Raw genomic sequence first — 17,416 nt, forward strand, 5'->3', positions numbered from 1 at the left:
CTCAACAGAATGTGCCACTCAAGAGATTTGATAAGAATGATACATCTCTAGAGAATGCTTTCCCTCTCTCACTCTATGTTTGCCACACACAATAGAATGTGTAGATGTGTAATACCCATTAGATATTAACAAAAGACTCTTATTCCCTATCTTACACAAATATTAGGAAGGCTTAATCACTCTAAGTACTTCATATATTCACGACCCCAAACCATCACTCCAAAACACCTAGAGTTCAACCAAATAACACTGTCTTCTAGCTAATATGGTGTCTCACCAAGAATGATTGCCTTTACAACATAGATGTAGGTGTGTGACTTGTACATCCCCACCAAAATATGGAGCAATACAGCATCCTCTTCCCCCCCTTCTTAAAATCAGCTAGAGTTGAAGAGTAACATGAGTGTGTGGATGGAGAATGGTAGTTGATTCAATGGTTGCACACCATTTAAATGCATAGGATGGTGAGTGAGACCATACAAAGGTGTTCTCTCTAAAAGAGCTAGTTCTTGAACACATGTTGTTGGCATTGGTCAAGAGATCAATGGTCAAACATCAAAACAATGACCGATGGTGAAGATCCATGGAGAATCAATGATCAAATGTCATTATAGGCGGTCTACACCATTTAGACGAAATCTAATATGTGGAGCAATGGATGGAGGTTTGTGTGTAGTGTCACGCAAAATGGAGATGATTCATACATGTAGGACCCCAAAACATCACTCCAAGGGCTGAGTCGAAAAAAAAGAAAAAGAAAAAGTTTTGTCTATCTAATGTTTTGCTCATCTCTACGTCCCCAAAAATCTACGCAATGCAACATTCTCCTCCCAATGTTCGATAGAGCTGTAGCCCTCTCATGAAGTGGGGAAGAGTGACATTCAAGCGTAGTGTAGCTAATGCAATGGTTAACGTATGCACCCCATATTGCCACGTAGGATGGTAAAACTTAAATAAAATTTATTGAACTTGGTGAGTTTCAATAGTTACTAAAATTTGCTACATCGAGATATATTGAGAGCAGTGCATGGTAACATAAAACTTTCTCCTTCTATCCGTTCCCCTTCTCCCAATGTCTCGGTACCTTAATGCATCTTGGTCTTCCTCTTGCTTCTCTTGGTAGGTCATAGTCTTGCCTCTAGATTAAAGCTTCTCAATCACAAAATTAACTTCTACTCACAACTACGCACCATAAGCAACTCCAAATGCATCCCCCTTTGCCCCTTTACCCATGCCATATGATCCTTGGAATGTAACTATTCATATAACCAAACTCCAAATTCCATTATGAGGAACGCTAGTAGTATGGAGAATGTCTCATGATTGTTCAATGTGCACTTGTAGAGGATGTCATCCAACAACAATGCATTCTCCCAAAAGCTATGTAGCATTTTGAAGAAGATTGACTTTCCACATGCAAAATTGAAACCAGTTGAATGCCACATCTCTTGCCCCAAACCAACCTACAAACTTACTTATCATCTTTGGGACATTGTGGAGAGTTGTAGAACCCCATATCTAGACATTGTGGAGAGTTGTAGAACTTTGCAGGACATACAATGGAAAGGAGTCCTTTATATAGTGATAGGACTTATTGAAAGAGATTTTCTCACAAAGCTATGATTTTTCTAAACATTTTTCATACCAAGTGATGGTTTCCTTTTTAAAAGCAAACCATAGTTGATTTTCACAAAATATTTTATAACCTATAAAAACTTGCCTTATGCTAGCCTTTTAATGCACCAGCACCATTTTCACCCTTGGAATAGAAATGTTCTACCGGCCGCCCATGTGCATTATACGTAGCATGTATATTATAATTCCGAGTCCAACTTATAATTCTTAGAGAGGAGTCCAATAAACCACCCAAATTGCACCCCTCCTCTAAGAAAAAGCCACATCATCAACTCCTCATCTTCAAAATTATTATGTTGCAACTCAAAAGTTAAATGAAGCCCCCCCCACCCAAAAAAAAACCAAAAGAAAAAGAACATGAAATTATTAGTGGTTAGGATAAAAGTATGAAAATGCCCGCTTCTTTGAGGACACGTATGAAGAGACTCATGTCGTCAAATCGATGAAAGATCCTTCAATGTGCCAGTGCTTTGTGAACATACAAAAGATCAAGATTATATATAACGAGCTTTCAACTACCACCCTTCAAAAGTCTTCAAGGTGTAGAACTTTTAGAAAGATGAGAATCATAGTCCACTTGAATATGCACTTATTAGGGCCCAGGTTGGGGCATCCTTAGGCCTTCGTGCTGCATTTTATAGAGCTTTCTAAGCTTGGCCTCCTACTCCTTCACTACTTCTCTTTCATGTTTATGGGATGTGTTGGCAATAGCATTCGTAAATATCATTGATAACTGGCATGGGGGAGTAGCAACGAGCTCTACCTGCTCCTATGATATTTTTATCTACAAAAGCATTTTTTAAACCATTAACCACACCTCACTTACATCCACATCCAAGGAAACGTGCACAACCAATGAAACATTAACACCTGCAGCACTATCCAAGGTACGTATCTATCTACTTGTGACAGCGGCATTGGCATTGGCATTGTAACATATAGGTATTACAATGCCTGCATTTATTGCCTCTATTTGCATCCACTCTACTTGCATCATGGGCATGGCCATTGGCACAATTACTAGCACTTTATCGACTGCACTCATCATCATCACTATGACCTGCATACCTGCATCAGTTTCTCTGGCTTTGTTTGTGCGACAGTCATTGGTTGTGCTTCTTGCTTCTCAAAATATTATGTGGTCCAAACCTATTACTGTATCTACTGTCGTTTTAACTTCTATACCAGAGTTATGCGCAAAGAGGATGAAGAGAGGAAGTGGGGATGGCTCTTTCACAAAATATTACCAATTACTTGTTTTGCTACCTCTTCTTCAAGAGTTACTATTGGGGTTAATGCAGCTTTCATCTCACTGAGGTCCTCTTTTGACCTTTTCTTTTGCATCAGAGCTTCACCACCCAGGAGCCCATGTGTGCTTGTAATGGGGGTGGTCGACTCCTACATGGCCTCTTCCTCTTCATCTACCTCTCCATTCCATGCTTTGAGAGGCTCCTCCTCAATGAGTGGTTCTATTGGGCAAGGGGATTTCACATACAAGGCTACTGAGCTTGGTGAGGAGCTTGTTCTACTTTATTTTTGTAATTAGGAATTTTATTGAATTGCAGGTCCCTATGATTATCCCGTTGTGTCCTTGGGGGCTGTGGCAAATGCATTGCCCCTCTTATATCATTTTATTTGATTATTAGTCAAACTTTGTTACCATCTAGGCAAGTCACGTTGATTGGATTTGTTCCATGGCTTTAGTTCTTTAGGAATTCGGCACACAAGTTGAGGTTGATATATTTGGGCAAGTAGGGGTTAACCCCAATGCTTGCAGTTACATGAATTCTTGGGAGTGGTACTATAACTGCACTTTTCCTTAGATGTGTCCACATCCCTTGCTATCGGGATTCGGGATCGATACGATTACTACTTTTATTATTCAGGCATACTCTAGGTACCAAGTTCTAGAAGACCATGGAATCACCTACTCTTCTTCTCTCCCATTCCTTTTGCCTTTCAAATCCCAAAAGTTGAATGCTGACCCTCCCCACCACCACAGCCGCCCCCTTGTACTTGAAAGATATATATTATAATTCCGAGTTACTCCATCTCCAACTTATAATTCTTAGAGAGGAGTCCAATAAACCACCCAAATTGCACCCCTCCTCTAAGAAAAAGCCACATCATCAACTCCTCATCTTCAAAATTATTATGTTGCAACTCAAAAGTTAAATGATGCCCCCCCCAAAAAAAAAACCAAAAGAAAAAGAACATGAAATTATTAGTGGTTAGGATAAAAGTATGAAAATGCCTGCTTCTTTGAGGACACGTATGAAGAGACTCATGTCCTCAAATCAATGAAAGATCCTTCAATGTGCCAATGCTTTGTGAACATACAAAAGATCAAGATTATATATAACGAGCTTTCAACTACCACCCTTCAAAAGTCTTCAAGGTGTAGAACTTTCAGAAAGATGAGAATCATAGTCCACTTGAATATGCACTTATTAGGGCCCAGGTTGGGGCATCCTTAGGCCTTCGTGCTGCATTTTATAGAGCTTTCTACGCTTGGCCTCCTACTCCTTCGCTACTTCTCTTTCATGTTTATGGGATGTGTTGGCAATAGCATTTGTAAATATCATTGATAACTGGCATGGGGGAGTAGCAACGAGCTCTACATGCTCCTATGATATTTTATCGACAAAAGCATTTTTTAAACCATCAACCACACCTCACTTACATCCACATCCAAGGAAACCTGCACATCCAATGAAACATTAACGCATGCAGCACTATCCAAGGTATGTATCTATCTACTTGTGACAGTGGCATTGGCATTGGCATTGTAACATATAGGTATTACAATGTCACTTTAAAGGTCCACTTCCAATCGAGTTGTGCATTCTTGATACAACATAGGGTTTTGCCAAAAAGAGCTACAATGGAATATGGATATGTTTGGCAAGTTTCTTAAGGTTGTAATGGAGACTACACTATCCCTAGTATAGTTTATCTTGTTATTATTCTTGAATATGAGAGAGATGGTCAATCTCAAGGATGTTGTGGCTAAGGTTGTAGGCTGGTATTAAAGATTTGTAGGCATCATCCATAGAGACAAGATCCCACTCATGGGTGTGACAAAGACCTTTTGTGTTCTAACACTCTTGAGCAAGGAGGGTAGCTTTGGGGGAAATGATCACTTGTTAGAAGACATCCATCCCTACTCTAACTCATAGCATCCATCCCTACTCTAACTCATAGCATCCATCCTTAACATAGATGAGGATGAAGTGGCAAAAGAAGCACAGGAGCATATGAAAGGCAATGTCTTCTATGCAAGGAAGATCAATATGTTATTGACCTTTGCACTAGAGGATCAAGTCAATATAGGCATTGGCGTCTCAAAGAAAAGTAGTTTCATTGGTAAGGATGCATCAACAAGCCAGCGATGTCGAGTTGATGCGTGTGGCTTTTGCATCAAACGATCCATTGATCAAGGTATGGGATGGAATCCAGGAGGCACTCAAAGCAACTACTGAAGTGAAGACACCTGTACTTGATCCAAAAGGAGATAGTGAGCCCATTAGTTAGGCCCACTATAAAAAATTCAAGAAGTTATGACAATTGAAGACTTAGAAGGTGCTCTACAATTCTGCTCATATTACATTACCACCGCTCCTGTAGTTTGGACGTTGTTGTCCACACCTCCAAAACGGCATCCAATATTGGTTCTTTTTCTTTTAGGTGCATGAAAGTTCAAAGAGATTTAATCAAGATTCTTGCAAACATTGTATTATTAGAGGTATTGGTGGATGAGCTCATGATAATAGAGATGAAGAGATTGACGGGGCATAGAGTATTTGAGAGGGTGAAAGGGAGAGAGGAAAGAGTTTGAGGGAGAGGACAGTGAGAGTGAGAGTGGCTAGTAATTATGGTAGAGGGAGTGGAGGGTTTGAGAGGGGTGCGATAGTGTGAGAGGGGAGAGGAGGGTTTGAGATCATGAGAGTGGAGGATTTGAGGGTAAGAGAGGTGTGAGAGGGGGTGAGAGTGGAGGGTTTAAGAGGGTGAGAGGGGTGCGAGAACATTTAAATGGCACCGCCCCATGGTGGCAAGCCACACATGTTATGCATGTGTTGCATGCATAACACACGCATCTCTAGCACATGGTGGCATGCACCACACACATGTATTTTACATATGCAACACATGTGATGCCTACCACGTGTGTTTCATGCACAACACACATTATAGCACCACGTGTGTTGCATGCACAACACACGTAGCACCACGTGTATTGCTCGAACTCGAGCAATACATGAGTCATGCCACATGTCATTGCCATGTGTGTGTCCTACACATGAGCATGTCACATGGCAGTGCCACATCATCGGGCCTCTTCCTCCCTCCCTCTCTCTCTCTCTCTCTCTCTCACACACACACACACACACACACACACACACACACACACACACACACACACATATTTACCCCCACTTCCCTCCCTCTCTCTCTCTCTCTCTCTCTCTCTCACCTCCACATACACACATATTTTTCCCCCACTTCCCCCTCTCTCTCACACAGATATACACACACACACATTTACCCCCCACTTCCCCCCTCCCTCTCTCTCTCTCTCACACACACAAATTTCCCCCCCACCCCTCTCTCGGGCCTCTCTCTCTCTCTCTCTCTCACACACACACACACACACACACACACACACACACACATCAATTAGATGTTTGTGTGTGTGTGTGTGTGTGTGTGTGTGTGTACACAAAGTAATATATACTATCAGCACACACACACACACCATTTAGAAGCATAGGGAATCTTCTTTTATGATTCCATGTATGTTTTGGCTAATGCGAATGATAATGTTGGTAGACTAGAGTCTATCTCACTAACACCATTGTCTAGCCAAGAATGGGCTTGTTTCTACATAGACATCATTGCAGCAGACACGAATAAGATAAGAACAGATATGCATGCAACAATGAAACCATAAACAGGTTCTAAGGATGTCCATTTGAGTTGGTTTTTACCATTTAGTGCCTTTGCATATATGTTTGCATCATGTGAGGGTGTCAAGCAAACAAAGTTAACATATCAAAGTGAGGTACCTTGATAATGATTGTGTGAACCAATGTTTGGAAGAGGGATGGGATGTAGAGAGGACATCTATAGAAGATGCCATTGAATGTAAAGTAACAATACCATATGCTACATTCAGTTGAAATCAAAATATAAAGTTTATTTATGTTTTTAGCAAATTATGTTAGGGTGACATCCATTACTTTTAAGCATCGATTGTTTTTATGACCAAGTATTTCATTGGGAGAGGCGAACATTATGTATGCGAAGTGTTATGTGGTCCAAACCTATTACTTTAACTACTGTTGTTTTAACTTCTATTCCAAAGTTATGCCTTCAAGAGTTACTATTGGGGTTAATGCAACTTTCATCTCACTGAGGTCCTCTTTTGACCTTTTCTTTTGAATCAACTCCTTGTCCGACTTCACCAGGAGCCCATGTGTGCTTGTAATGAGGGTGGTAGACTCCTACATGGCCTCTTCCTCTTCATCTACCTCTCCATTCCATGCTTTGAGAGGCTCCTCCTCAATGAGTGGTTCTATTGGGCAAGGGGATTTCACATACAAGGCTACTGAGCTTGGTGAGGAGGTAGGGATTAACTACCTCACTTTGATGGGTTGAAGATAGTTGTTAAGCCCTTTTTTAGTATAGTATGCGCACTTATCCTTGCTTTCCAAGATGTACCTTCTTCAACTTGTGCAAGTCCACTCTATTGTACACCTATTCTACCAGCGTGAGGCTTTATCTACATTACAAGGCCTTGCATGCCTTTTTACCACTTGATCCTTAATGTTGTCATATTCTTCTTCTTTGTGTTCTACTTTATTTAAGAAGCTACAAGGGATGTTGCACAAAGCAAGGTTCACATAGAAGCTCACAAAGAGATTTGGATGTTGGCTCTCTTAATGCTACAAAAATTCTACTCAATTGAAGCAAACAATTAACTCTCTAAAGCAACAAATTCAACAATAAGTCACTCACAAAGAATACCACTCAGTGTTAATAGAGAATGCTACCCACAATCACAAAGAATACCACTCAGTGTTAATAGAGAATGCTACCCACAATCACAAAGATGTATCTATCAACTCATGAAAGATTACACTCCCATCATGGAAAGGAGCATCACAAAGATGCATCACATAGAAAAATACCAATGAAGAGACCAAAGAGAGTATTTTCACAAAGGACCACTTAGTATATTGATCACTAAGAAAGTACACAATGTATGGGCCCTATACTCTCCTCTTAGTTATCTCTAGCTCTCTCTAATGTGTGAGTAGTAACCCCTGAATTTATAGGTTCATGGAGGGAGGTGCCTAAAGCCCTTGATTCTCTCCACCTCCCTATGATTTCTCACTAGACTCACCTAAAATGTGATGCCCCAATCAAAGGGAGATAACTACTAGACCTACACCCAGTTACTCTTGTAATTGAGCCTTCTAACCTTAGAACAAACCACTCTAAGGTATCACTAAGGAAACACACTAAGAATGGATGCTAGATCACATATTTCTAACAATTTTTTGTTCTAATTCATCCTTGGCTTGTAAGCTATTATTACCTCCTCCTTTTGAGCCAAGTAAGAAGAAGTAGAAAAGACTACATCCATGTCTTAGGAAAAGACACAGTTGGTTCCATACATAGATTAAGTGGTAGGATACATTATTGTACAAAGGGATGTGGACACACCTGAAGAAAAGTGTAGCATTAGGAGAATTTAGGATACATTATTGTACAAATGGATGTGGACACACTTGAAGAAAATAGTAGGAGACTTTGGACTCAAAAAAGGGCCCTCTAAGAAGAGCCATGCCATCACTTTTCTAGAAAAAAAGGGGGCCATGGCGAACCTTATGTATATTTTACGTCAAAACCCCCACATGTGACATACCATTCAAAAGCCCTTGAAAAGTAGATTCTAAATCTATGATCTACAAATTAGAGTTGATATGCTCAAGTTATGCATTCCCCACTAAAAGGTAAATTCCAATGATTACGGCATCCATGTAACATGGATATCATAATCATGGAAACATTACATGGATGTCACACTCATGGAAACTAACCAAATAAGCCTCACCAAACTTAAGATATAAGGAAAAGAAATAGCTCGGGGGGTGCACAACTAAGAAATCCTATGTATCACGTGTGTTCAAGGGGTATTTAAAAAATACCTTCCTTGTGATTTTTTCATGAATAAAATGACCCCTTTTCCTTTATGAACTTACAAGTTTCTTTTCCAAAATTGATTAAAAAAATCCATTCTGTAAAACTGAATTTCTATAAATTTACCTTAAAATTTTGAATTAAAAAACCCCTTCATTTGAACTCATGTGGTATACTTACATATTTTTAGGTGAACCCCCGAAAGAAATAGAGACTTTCTCTGACTAGCCTAATGCTATAGGCTGATTCATTTTGATATATATGTGAACAAGATGGGTCCTAAGAAGGTAGAGAAAGATTTTGAGTATCAGTCTCCACCGCTGAGCTCGAAGAGGAGGTAATAACACCTTACGAGCCAAGGAGGAATTAGAGCCTAAAACCCATGTCTAAAGAGCTAAAGCCATGGAACAAAGTCAAGCAACGTGACTTGTCTAGATGGCAACAAAGTTTGAGTAATAATCTGATAAAATGATATAAGAGGAGAAATGCATTTGCCACAACCCCCAAGGACACGGACACACCGGGATCATAATAAGGACTTGCCATTCAATGGCATGCCTAGTTAAGGAAATAAAGTAGAACACAAAAGAAAAATGATGACATTAAGGATCAAGTGGTAAAAAGGCATGCACGGCCTTTTCTATGGTAATGTAGATAAAGCCTCACCCTGTAGAATAGGTACAATAAAGTGGACTTGCACAAGTTGAAGAAGTTACATCTTGGCAAGCAAGGATAATTGGGCATACTATATATACAAAGGGCTTAGCAACTATCTTCAACCCATCAACATGAGGTAGTTAATCCCTATCTCCTCACCAAGCTCAATAGCCTTGTATGTGAAATCCGCTTGCCCAATAGAACCACTCATTGAGGAAGGAGCCTCTCAAATCATGGAATTGCGAGGTAGATGAAGAGGAAGAGGCCATGGACAATGAGTTGATGCAAACGAAAAGGTCAAAAGAGGACCTCAACGAGATGAAAGTTGCATAAACAAACACTAACTCTTGAAGAAGAGGTAGCAAAACAAGTAATTGATAATATTTTGTGGAAGAGCCATGCCCACTTCCTCTGTGCATCCTCTTTGTGCATAACTTTGGAATGGAAGTTAAAATGATGGTGGATAAAGTAATAGGTGTGGAACACATAACAATTTGAGAAGCAAGAAGCACATCCAATGGCTGACGCACAAATCCAAAGAAACTGATGAAGGTATGCATGTCACAATGATGATGATTGCAGTCAATAAAGTGCTAGTAAGTGTGCCAATGGCCATGCCCATGATGCAAGTAGAGTGGATGCAAATACAGGCAATAAATGTAGGCATTGGAATACCTATATGTTACTATGACAATGCTAATGCCACAAGTAGATATGGTACATACCTTGGATAGGGCAGATATTAATGTTTCATTGACTGTGCAAGTGTCCTTGGATGTGGATGTAAGTGAGGTGTAGTTGATGGTTTAAAAAATGCTTTTGTAGATAAAATATCATAGGAGCAGGTACAGATCATTCGCTACTCCCCATGCCAGTATCAATGATATTTACAAATGATATTGCTAGCACATTCCATAAACATGAAAGAGAAGCAATGAAGGAGTAGGAGGCCGAGCAGAGAAAGCTCTATAAAATACAACATGAAGGCCTAAGGATGCCCAACCTCCCCTAATTACATATTCAAACGGACTATAATTCTCATCTTTTTGAAAGTTCTACACCTTGAAGACTTTTGAAGGGTGGTACTTGAAAGCACGTTATATAATATTGGTCTTTTGTATATTCACAAACCACTAGCACATTGGACCTTTCATTGATTTGATGACATAAGTCTCTTCATATGTGAAATCAAAGAAGCATGGATTTTTATACTTTTGGTCTCCATATCCTAACCACTAATTTCATGTCTTTTTTTATGTTTTGTTTTGGGGTTCATTTAACTTTTGAATTGCTACACAATAATTTTGAAGATGAGGAGGTGATGATGTCACTTTTTGCTAGAGGAGGGATGCAATTGGATTACTAGAAGTAAATCACCTAGGAGTTTGAGTCCTAATATGTATTCTAATCCTTTTAGTCCTCTGGGAGAGGAGTGAAACTTCTTCTGTGCAGAAATTTGATTGGTAGGTGAATGAAGCCTAAGGATCACTCAAAAGGGGCAAATAATGGTGAGGAGGAGGAAGTAGATATGATTCCTTAGACAGCTTTAACATGAGTAAGTCTATGAGAATGGCAGGCTGCACATGGAATGTTAAGGGGATCAAGGATAAAAAGAAAAACTTAGCTTTTTGGGGTCTAATCAAGGAGTGGGATGTGTCTACTCTAGCTATCCAAGAGCATAATCTTTTTGGGCCTAAATTGGTTAGAAAAGATAGATTTAAGGATTGGGATATAGTATATATGGTGGGGTAATTGGCAGATTTTTTAAAATTAAGAACAACCTTAAACCTAGCATCATTGCTAATCATCCCAATGGGAGAGTTTTGGTAGTAGAGATCTATTTTGAGGATGAGAGGATTTGGTTGGTGAACCTTTATGGGGCTCACAATCACAAAATCAGAAGTGATATGTGGGATTGGATCTCTTAATTGAATATTCAGAAACAATATGTGGCTATGGGGGACTTCAATATGGTTGAGAAACAAAGTGATATTGGGACAAGAGAAGATAAGATGGGAGAACTTAAGAGGAAAGTTAGGCTTGAGAGATGGGTGGGAAATGGGGGACTGGGGGTAGACCATGGTCATACTTATTTTAGCCTTCAATATTTTGGCTCATCATCCAGACTGGATAGGGTTTTCTTTAGTCATCATCAGGCAACCTAGGTTCTTCATACTCAATCTTGGTATTGACCCTAGTACTGCTATTTCTAATCATATGCCTCTCAGATGGGTTGGCATGTTATGGGCTAGGAAGAGATGGCATTGAATAGATTTCCAACTAGGAAATTGAGAGTAAAAAACCTGCGGCTTGAAGATCAGCTTTTTAAGACACAAACTGAGAAGAAGATATAGAAAGATTGAAAGGAAGAGATCCTCGGGGTCATGGAGACATTTTTCTAATGAAATGCAAGGGATAATTAGAGGGGTTGGTAAATTGAGGGGGCTGAGGAAAAGAGACAACAAAGAGGTAGGTGGAGTGAACTTCTAAACCATTTTCATAAAAAAAGACAGATTGGAAAGCTGTCAGAAAATGAGATTTTTTCGTATATGAAATGTCAGGAAGATCTAAAGGGAGAGGATGAGAATTGTTCAAGGCAAGGGAACAATAGGCAGAAATGGTAACTGTTTAGCAATAAGAGGAATCTTTGTAGGTATCTATTTAAGTTACTTGAAGGGAAGGGCACTAAGGAGGTGATGGGGAGAATTCTGGATGAGAATGGCCAAGAGATGGAGGGTATAGACTCCCCATCACCAAGGAGGTGATGGGGAGAATTCTGGATGAGAATGGCCAAGAGATGGAGGGTATAGAATTGATTGCTGAAAAGTGGGTGAACTTTTTAAGAGCTACTCCTAGCATGAAAGAGGACTGGTCTACCAAAAGCTTTAAAGCTGAGAGTAAGTTGCTTGAATTAATAAGTAATAGCATAGACACTGACAAAGCTAGATGGCTAGAAAGAGATATTGAAGTGGATGAATGCTGGGACACCTTAAACAAATTGGGAAAGGAAAAGTCACCTGGATGGGATGGGTTGTCTGTAGAATTTTTCATAGCTTTCAGGCCTTCTCTAAAGGATTTGGTTGGGAGAGTATGTAGAGATGCTTTTAGAATAGGGAACTTGGATAAAGATCTTAAGGAGGGGCTGATAACGCTCATTCCTAAGCAAGCAACCTATGAAAGGATTAATCATTGGAGACCCATCACTCTAGTCACTATCTTCTATAAGATCTTGGCTAAGGTAATTGCTATGAGGATTACCCCTGTGTTGCAGAGGATTGTCTCTAAAAGACAATATGGATTTATAAAAGACAGATCTATATATGATAACATATATGCTGGGCAGAGATTTGGCTCAGAGGACTAATCAGAAATGCATCCTTATGTAGCTGGACTTAGAGAAAGCCTATGACAACAAAATACATTGGGCCTTTGTAGCTAGGGTTATGGAAAAACTTGGCTTTGGCATGAGGATGGAAACTTGCATCTATACCCTTACATTTGGAGCTCATTCTAAATTTCTTCTAAATGGCAGAATTACTGGGGGATTTGATATAAACAGATCAGTCAGACAAGGTTGCCCTCTTGCCCCCGTGCTCTTTGCCATTGCTTCCCATCCCCTGATCATAGCATTGCAGATGCCACTGTTGAAGGGAATGTTACTGGGTTGAAGCTAAGCAATGGGGAACAGTTTGGTAATTCAATGCTTTGCTGATGACTCTCTCCTTTTCTAACAAGTTGAAAATGATAATATGAGACTTGCATTAAGCATCATTCAGGACTTTGCTGATGCATCAAGTTCTAAATGCAATATACACAAATCCAAATTTATAAGTTTGTCTGAGGACAATGATTTTGATCTAGAGAGATGGGGCTGTGAAGTTATTAAAAGAGGTCAAATAGTCAGACATTTAGGGGTCCCTTTTGGTGTAGATGTGACCAACAAACAACTTACAGACTAGGCCTTGGACAGGTTTAATTTGAAATTGAAGAAATGGGAAGGAATCAGAGTTTCTTTCCATGATAGAGCGACCTTATGCAATGCAGTACTAAATTTCTTACATTATGTTTTTGTGCCCTGTGCTAGACTTTGGCAAAGGACATTGCAGAGGATAATTAAACCCATAAGACAATTCTTATGGAGAAATGGTAATTCTAATAAGAAGACTTTAGCCTGGTGGCTTGGGACAAATTGTCTGTTCCCAAAGAGGAGGGCGGGTTTGGCATTCTACATTTGCCCTCTCACACTAAGGCAAGGATGGCACTGTTGCTCCCTAATTGTCTGCATTAGGAGAAAGTGTGGACAAAAATGTTGAGAGAATTAGTTGAAAATGCTGGGGTATATTATGAAGGTTAATGGCATGATCTGGAGGACTGGAAAGATAAGATATTCTCTTATGCTCCTCTGAAGGTTACAAGCTCTTCTCTGGCCAAAAGGCTGTGTACCAACTGGAAAGAGATATTGGAGTTAATGCTCTGGGATGGCTGTGCTGCTAGAGTCACAGGGAATTCTTTACAAGGCTTGGGTATTTGGTGGTCACATAAGTTTATCCCTCCCCTAGCTCTAGAGGATCCTAAAACAGCTAAAAGCTTGAACAACAAAGGTCTCAAGAGTTTGTCTGACTACTGGGCTCCTACTGGGATAGGGCCTTACTGGGATGGAAGGACCTTGGTCAAATAGTTGAGGAGTTTGATCTAAATTCCAGGGAGGGACGTTTGGTTAGAGTAGTGCTGGATGAGGTCCAGAAAAGCTGGTATTCTACTGCTTTTGATGAGTCCTGTTGGCTAAACGACTGGGTATGGTATAATGGGGCTAAATTGGATAAAGGGACTACTAAAGACTTGTATAGGGATTTAAGAAGGACTGAGGAGAATGTGATGTATTGTAATAGGATTTGGAGAACAAGTTTGGGGCCCAACACTTGGAGGAAAAGATAGAAAATGATCTAGAAACTGGAAATTTCTACTAAAGATCAGATCTTTCTTTGAGGGTTTGTATGGGTGCCCTTCCTCTGGGGAGTAAACTGGTGTAAAGGAACTTCACTAATGGGTGTTGCCCTAGATGCAAAACAGCTTTGGAAGATGAAAAACATGCCTTTTAGGATTGCCCTACTATCAGAAGCACTTGGACCAGAGTTAGTAGATTGGTATTATAACTGTATTGGTGTGCAGGCTTACTGGGGGGACTAGGTATTAGCGAGATGGAAAAACAATGAGGAGATTGTGGATGATATTTTTAACATAATTAGATTCTATTGTTTGTGGGAAATATGGAATACCAAAAATTGTGTCTTATTTTAGAAAACAGGTGATACAAGGTTGGATACTACCGGTTTGATGTATAAATGTGTACATATGTGTTGGTTTATACTTTTAGTCAATAAACTGAATAAAGAAGGGATGCTACAGATTATTCATGTTTTGCACGCTGCCATGTCTTGACACTACTTGGAAGAGGATCCCTTCAAGCATACTAGGCTGAGCCTATCCTTGTTGATGTGTATTCAGGTCATCTCTGTGCAGAAGCCAAGGTGCAGAGACCAGTCACGTTTAGGTCCCCAAGGACCAGAAGATGGTACAGGAAAGTGAAACAAATCAAATATACTTATGTAGCCTTCATTGAAAATCCAACACGTGCAAGACCTGTGGTCAAAGTATGGTCAAGGAAGGGGGATGTTTTTGAGAAAGGGGATGTTTTTGAGGATCAGTCATCCAAAGGATGTATTACTGAGGCTCTGATGGAAGCATGCATTCAGCTGGGGTTTTTGACTTCCTTGGAAAACTCTTCTTTTTGTATTTGAAGATGGGAGATGGGATATGATTTGTAACATGTTGAATGGGGTTTGAGGGTTGTCAAGTTGTTATTTGAGATGTAACTGCCTTTTGGTATATTAATACATATCTATATTGGTTTAAAAAGAAGGAATTATAATATATATCGGTCGAGTACAAGGGTAGCTATGGCAGGGGGAGGGTCAGCGTTCAACTTTTGGGATTTGAAAGGCAAAAGGAATGGGAGAGAAGAAGAGTAGGTGATTCCATGGTCTTCTAGAACTTGGTACCTAGAGTACGCCTGAATAATAAAAGTAGTAATCGTATCGACCACAAAGACCCCCCCCCCCCCCACAAAAAAAAAGAAAAAGAAAAAGTAATCGTATCGATCCCGAATCCCGATAGCATTGTGCAGGCGCTGCTGAAAGTCTTAAATCGAAGTGGCGTGCCCTGCGGGTTTTTCTTCTTGTAATTGGACGCTCATGGGTGCCGTGGCGGAAAGGAATGGGGTCCACGAGGACTTTTGTGGATATCACAAATGGAATGGAGTTGCAACTCTTGCAGTATAAAAGCAGGTGGGCTGGATCCCCGTGTAACTCTCTATCTCTCTCTCTTTCTTGTTTAATTTGAGCTAATAATTGTTAATAATTATTAGCAATATTCCTGCACAGCAGTTAGTTAACTCTCCCGGCAATGGCGATCGAGGTGTTCAGCGACAAGGTGGAGTGCAAGGTGTCGGCCAAGAGGCTGTGGCGCGGGGCCTTCGAGGACGCCCATAACTGCCTGCCCAAGGCTCTGCCGCAGGTGATCGCGGGCGTGGAGTACGCGGGCAGCGGCTTCCAGCCGGGCTCGCTGAGAACCATCCACTTCCACAAGAGTATGCATGCAGGCTGGTCGATGAATGAATTGATTTATTTAAATAAGCAGCTATAAGCTGCATGAGCAGCTTCGCGCTAGCTGCATAATGAATTGAATCATTGTAAATTAGATAATACTGATGACAGTTTTCATGGCTCCTCGCAGGCCACGCTGAGCACATTGCGCGAGAGAAGCACCCGGAGCACGTGGTGCTGCACATCAAGGAGAGGCTGGAGGAGGTGGACCACCAGGCCCTCAAGCTGAAGGTGGAGGTGGTGGAAGGGGGCTTCCTGGGCGTCCTGGTGAAGCACTACAAGTACACCGTGAAGGTGAAGGAAGGGGCGCACCCCGGCACATGCGTGGTGCACTGGTCCTTCGAATATGAGGCCCTGTCCGAGAAGCACCAGCCCCACGTCCCTGCGGCGCTTAAGGAGGTGGTGCCCCTCAGCTTCACTGGAGTGGAAGCATACCTGCTCGCCCACGGCGACTTATACACGGAGTGAATCTTGGAGCTGGCCCCCCTCTCTCTACCTAGGCAAATGGTTGTTTAAATACGAAGGCTTCTCATGAGGTCGGCTGCTCTTGAGCAAACGATTGAGCGAACGGGAGGGACTACCATCTTGGTTTTTTGGGCGCTGCCGTTTTTGTATTTCTTCATCGAGGGGGAAACTTTTTATTAGTAATAAAGAGGTTTATATACATATGTGTGTGTGTGTGTGTGTTTTTTTTTCAAAGCTTGGATATGTACATGCTCGGCGAGAGTGTTGCCTTTGTATGTATGCTCCTTGCTTTAATTACCATCCTACGTGGCAATATGGGGTGTTTACATTAACAATGCATTGCATTAGCTACACTACGCTCGCTCGCATGTCACTCTTCCCCACTTGATCAGAGGGCTATAGCTCTACCCACAACATTGGGAGGATAATGTTGCATTGCGTAGATTTTCGGGGACGTAGAGTCATGCACAACATTAGATAGACGAAACTTTTTCTTTTTCTATTTTCCGGCTCACCTCTTGGAGTGATGTTTTGGGGTCCTACATGTATGAATCATCTCCATACACTACACACAAACCTCCATGCATTTCTCCACATATTAATGCATCCAAACAAATGTGAACTTTGAATGAAATAAATCACTTTCAAAACTTAAGTTTTGGAATGTAAGGGAAGAGTAAAAAGGAAGTAAGTGTTACAAATAAAACACTTTCCTCTTGATAGCCATTTGGTGCACATAGGGGTGCATAAGTTGCTTTAGAATATTCTTATAGCTTCCAATGGCTATCTTT

The 17,416-nt window shown here is 40.7% G+C and overlaps 1 protein-coding gene across 1 annotated transcript; it reads left to right on the plus strand.

The window, feature by feature from the left end:
- Positions 1–15,868: 15,868 nt before the first annotated feature.
- On the plus strand, positions 15,869–16,826 carry LOC147624944 (major pollen allergen Bet v 1-D/H-like). Its single transcript, XM_086818890.1, has 2 exons — positions 15,869–16,144; positions 16,291–16,826. The coding sequence occupies exons 1-2, from the start codon at positions 15,961–15,963 to the stop codon at positions 16,626–16,628; spliced, it is 522 nt and encodes a 173-aa protein (XP_086675016.1). The 5' UTR covers positions 15,869–15,960; the 3' UTR covers positions 16,629–16,826.
- The last annotated feature ends 590 nt before the right edge of the window (positions 16,827–17,416 follow it).

This window comes from Cibotium barometz, chromosome 24 (assembly GCF_041138505.1).
Source record: "Cibotium barometz isolate CiBa-2024 chromosome 24, ASM4113850v1, whole genome shotgun sequence".
Lineage (NCBI taxonomy): Eukaryota > Viridiplantae > Streptophyta > Polypodiopsida > Cyatheales > Cibotiaceae > Cibotium > Cibotium barometz.

What these genes read in the sequence shown, in the direction of transcription:
- LOC147624944 (XM_086818890.1), top strand. Translation starts at nt 15,961, where the DNA reads ATGGCGATCGAGGTGTTCAGCGACAAGGTGGAGTGCAAGGTGTCGGCC. An exon ending in AACCATCCACTTCCACAAGA is followed by an intron (nt 16,145 to 16,290) that starts GTATGCATGCAG and finishes GGCTCCTCGCAG; the next exon opens with GCCACGCTGAGCACATTGCG.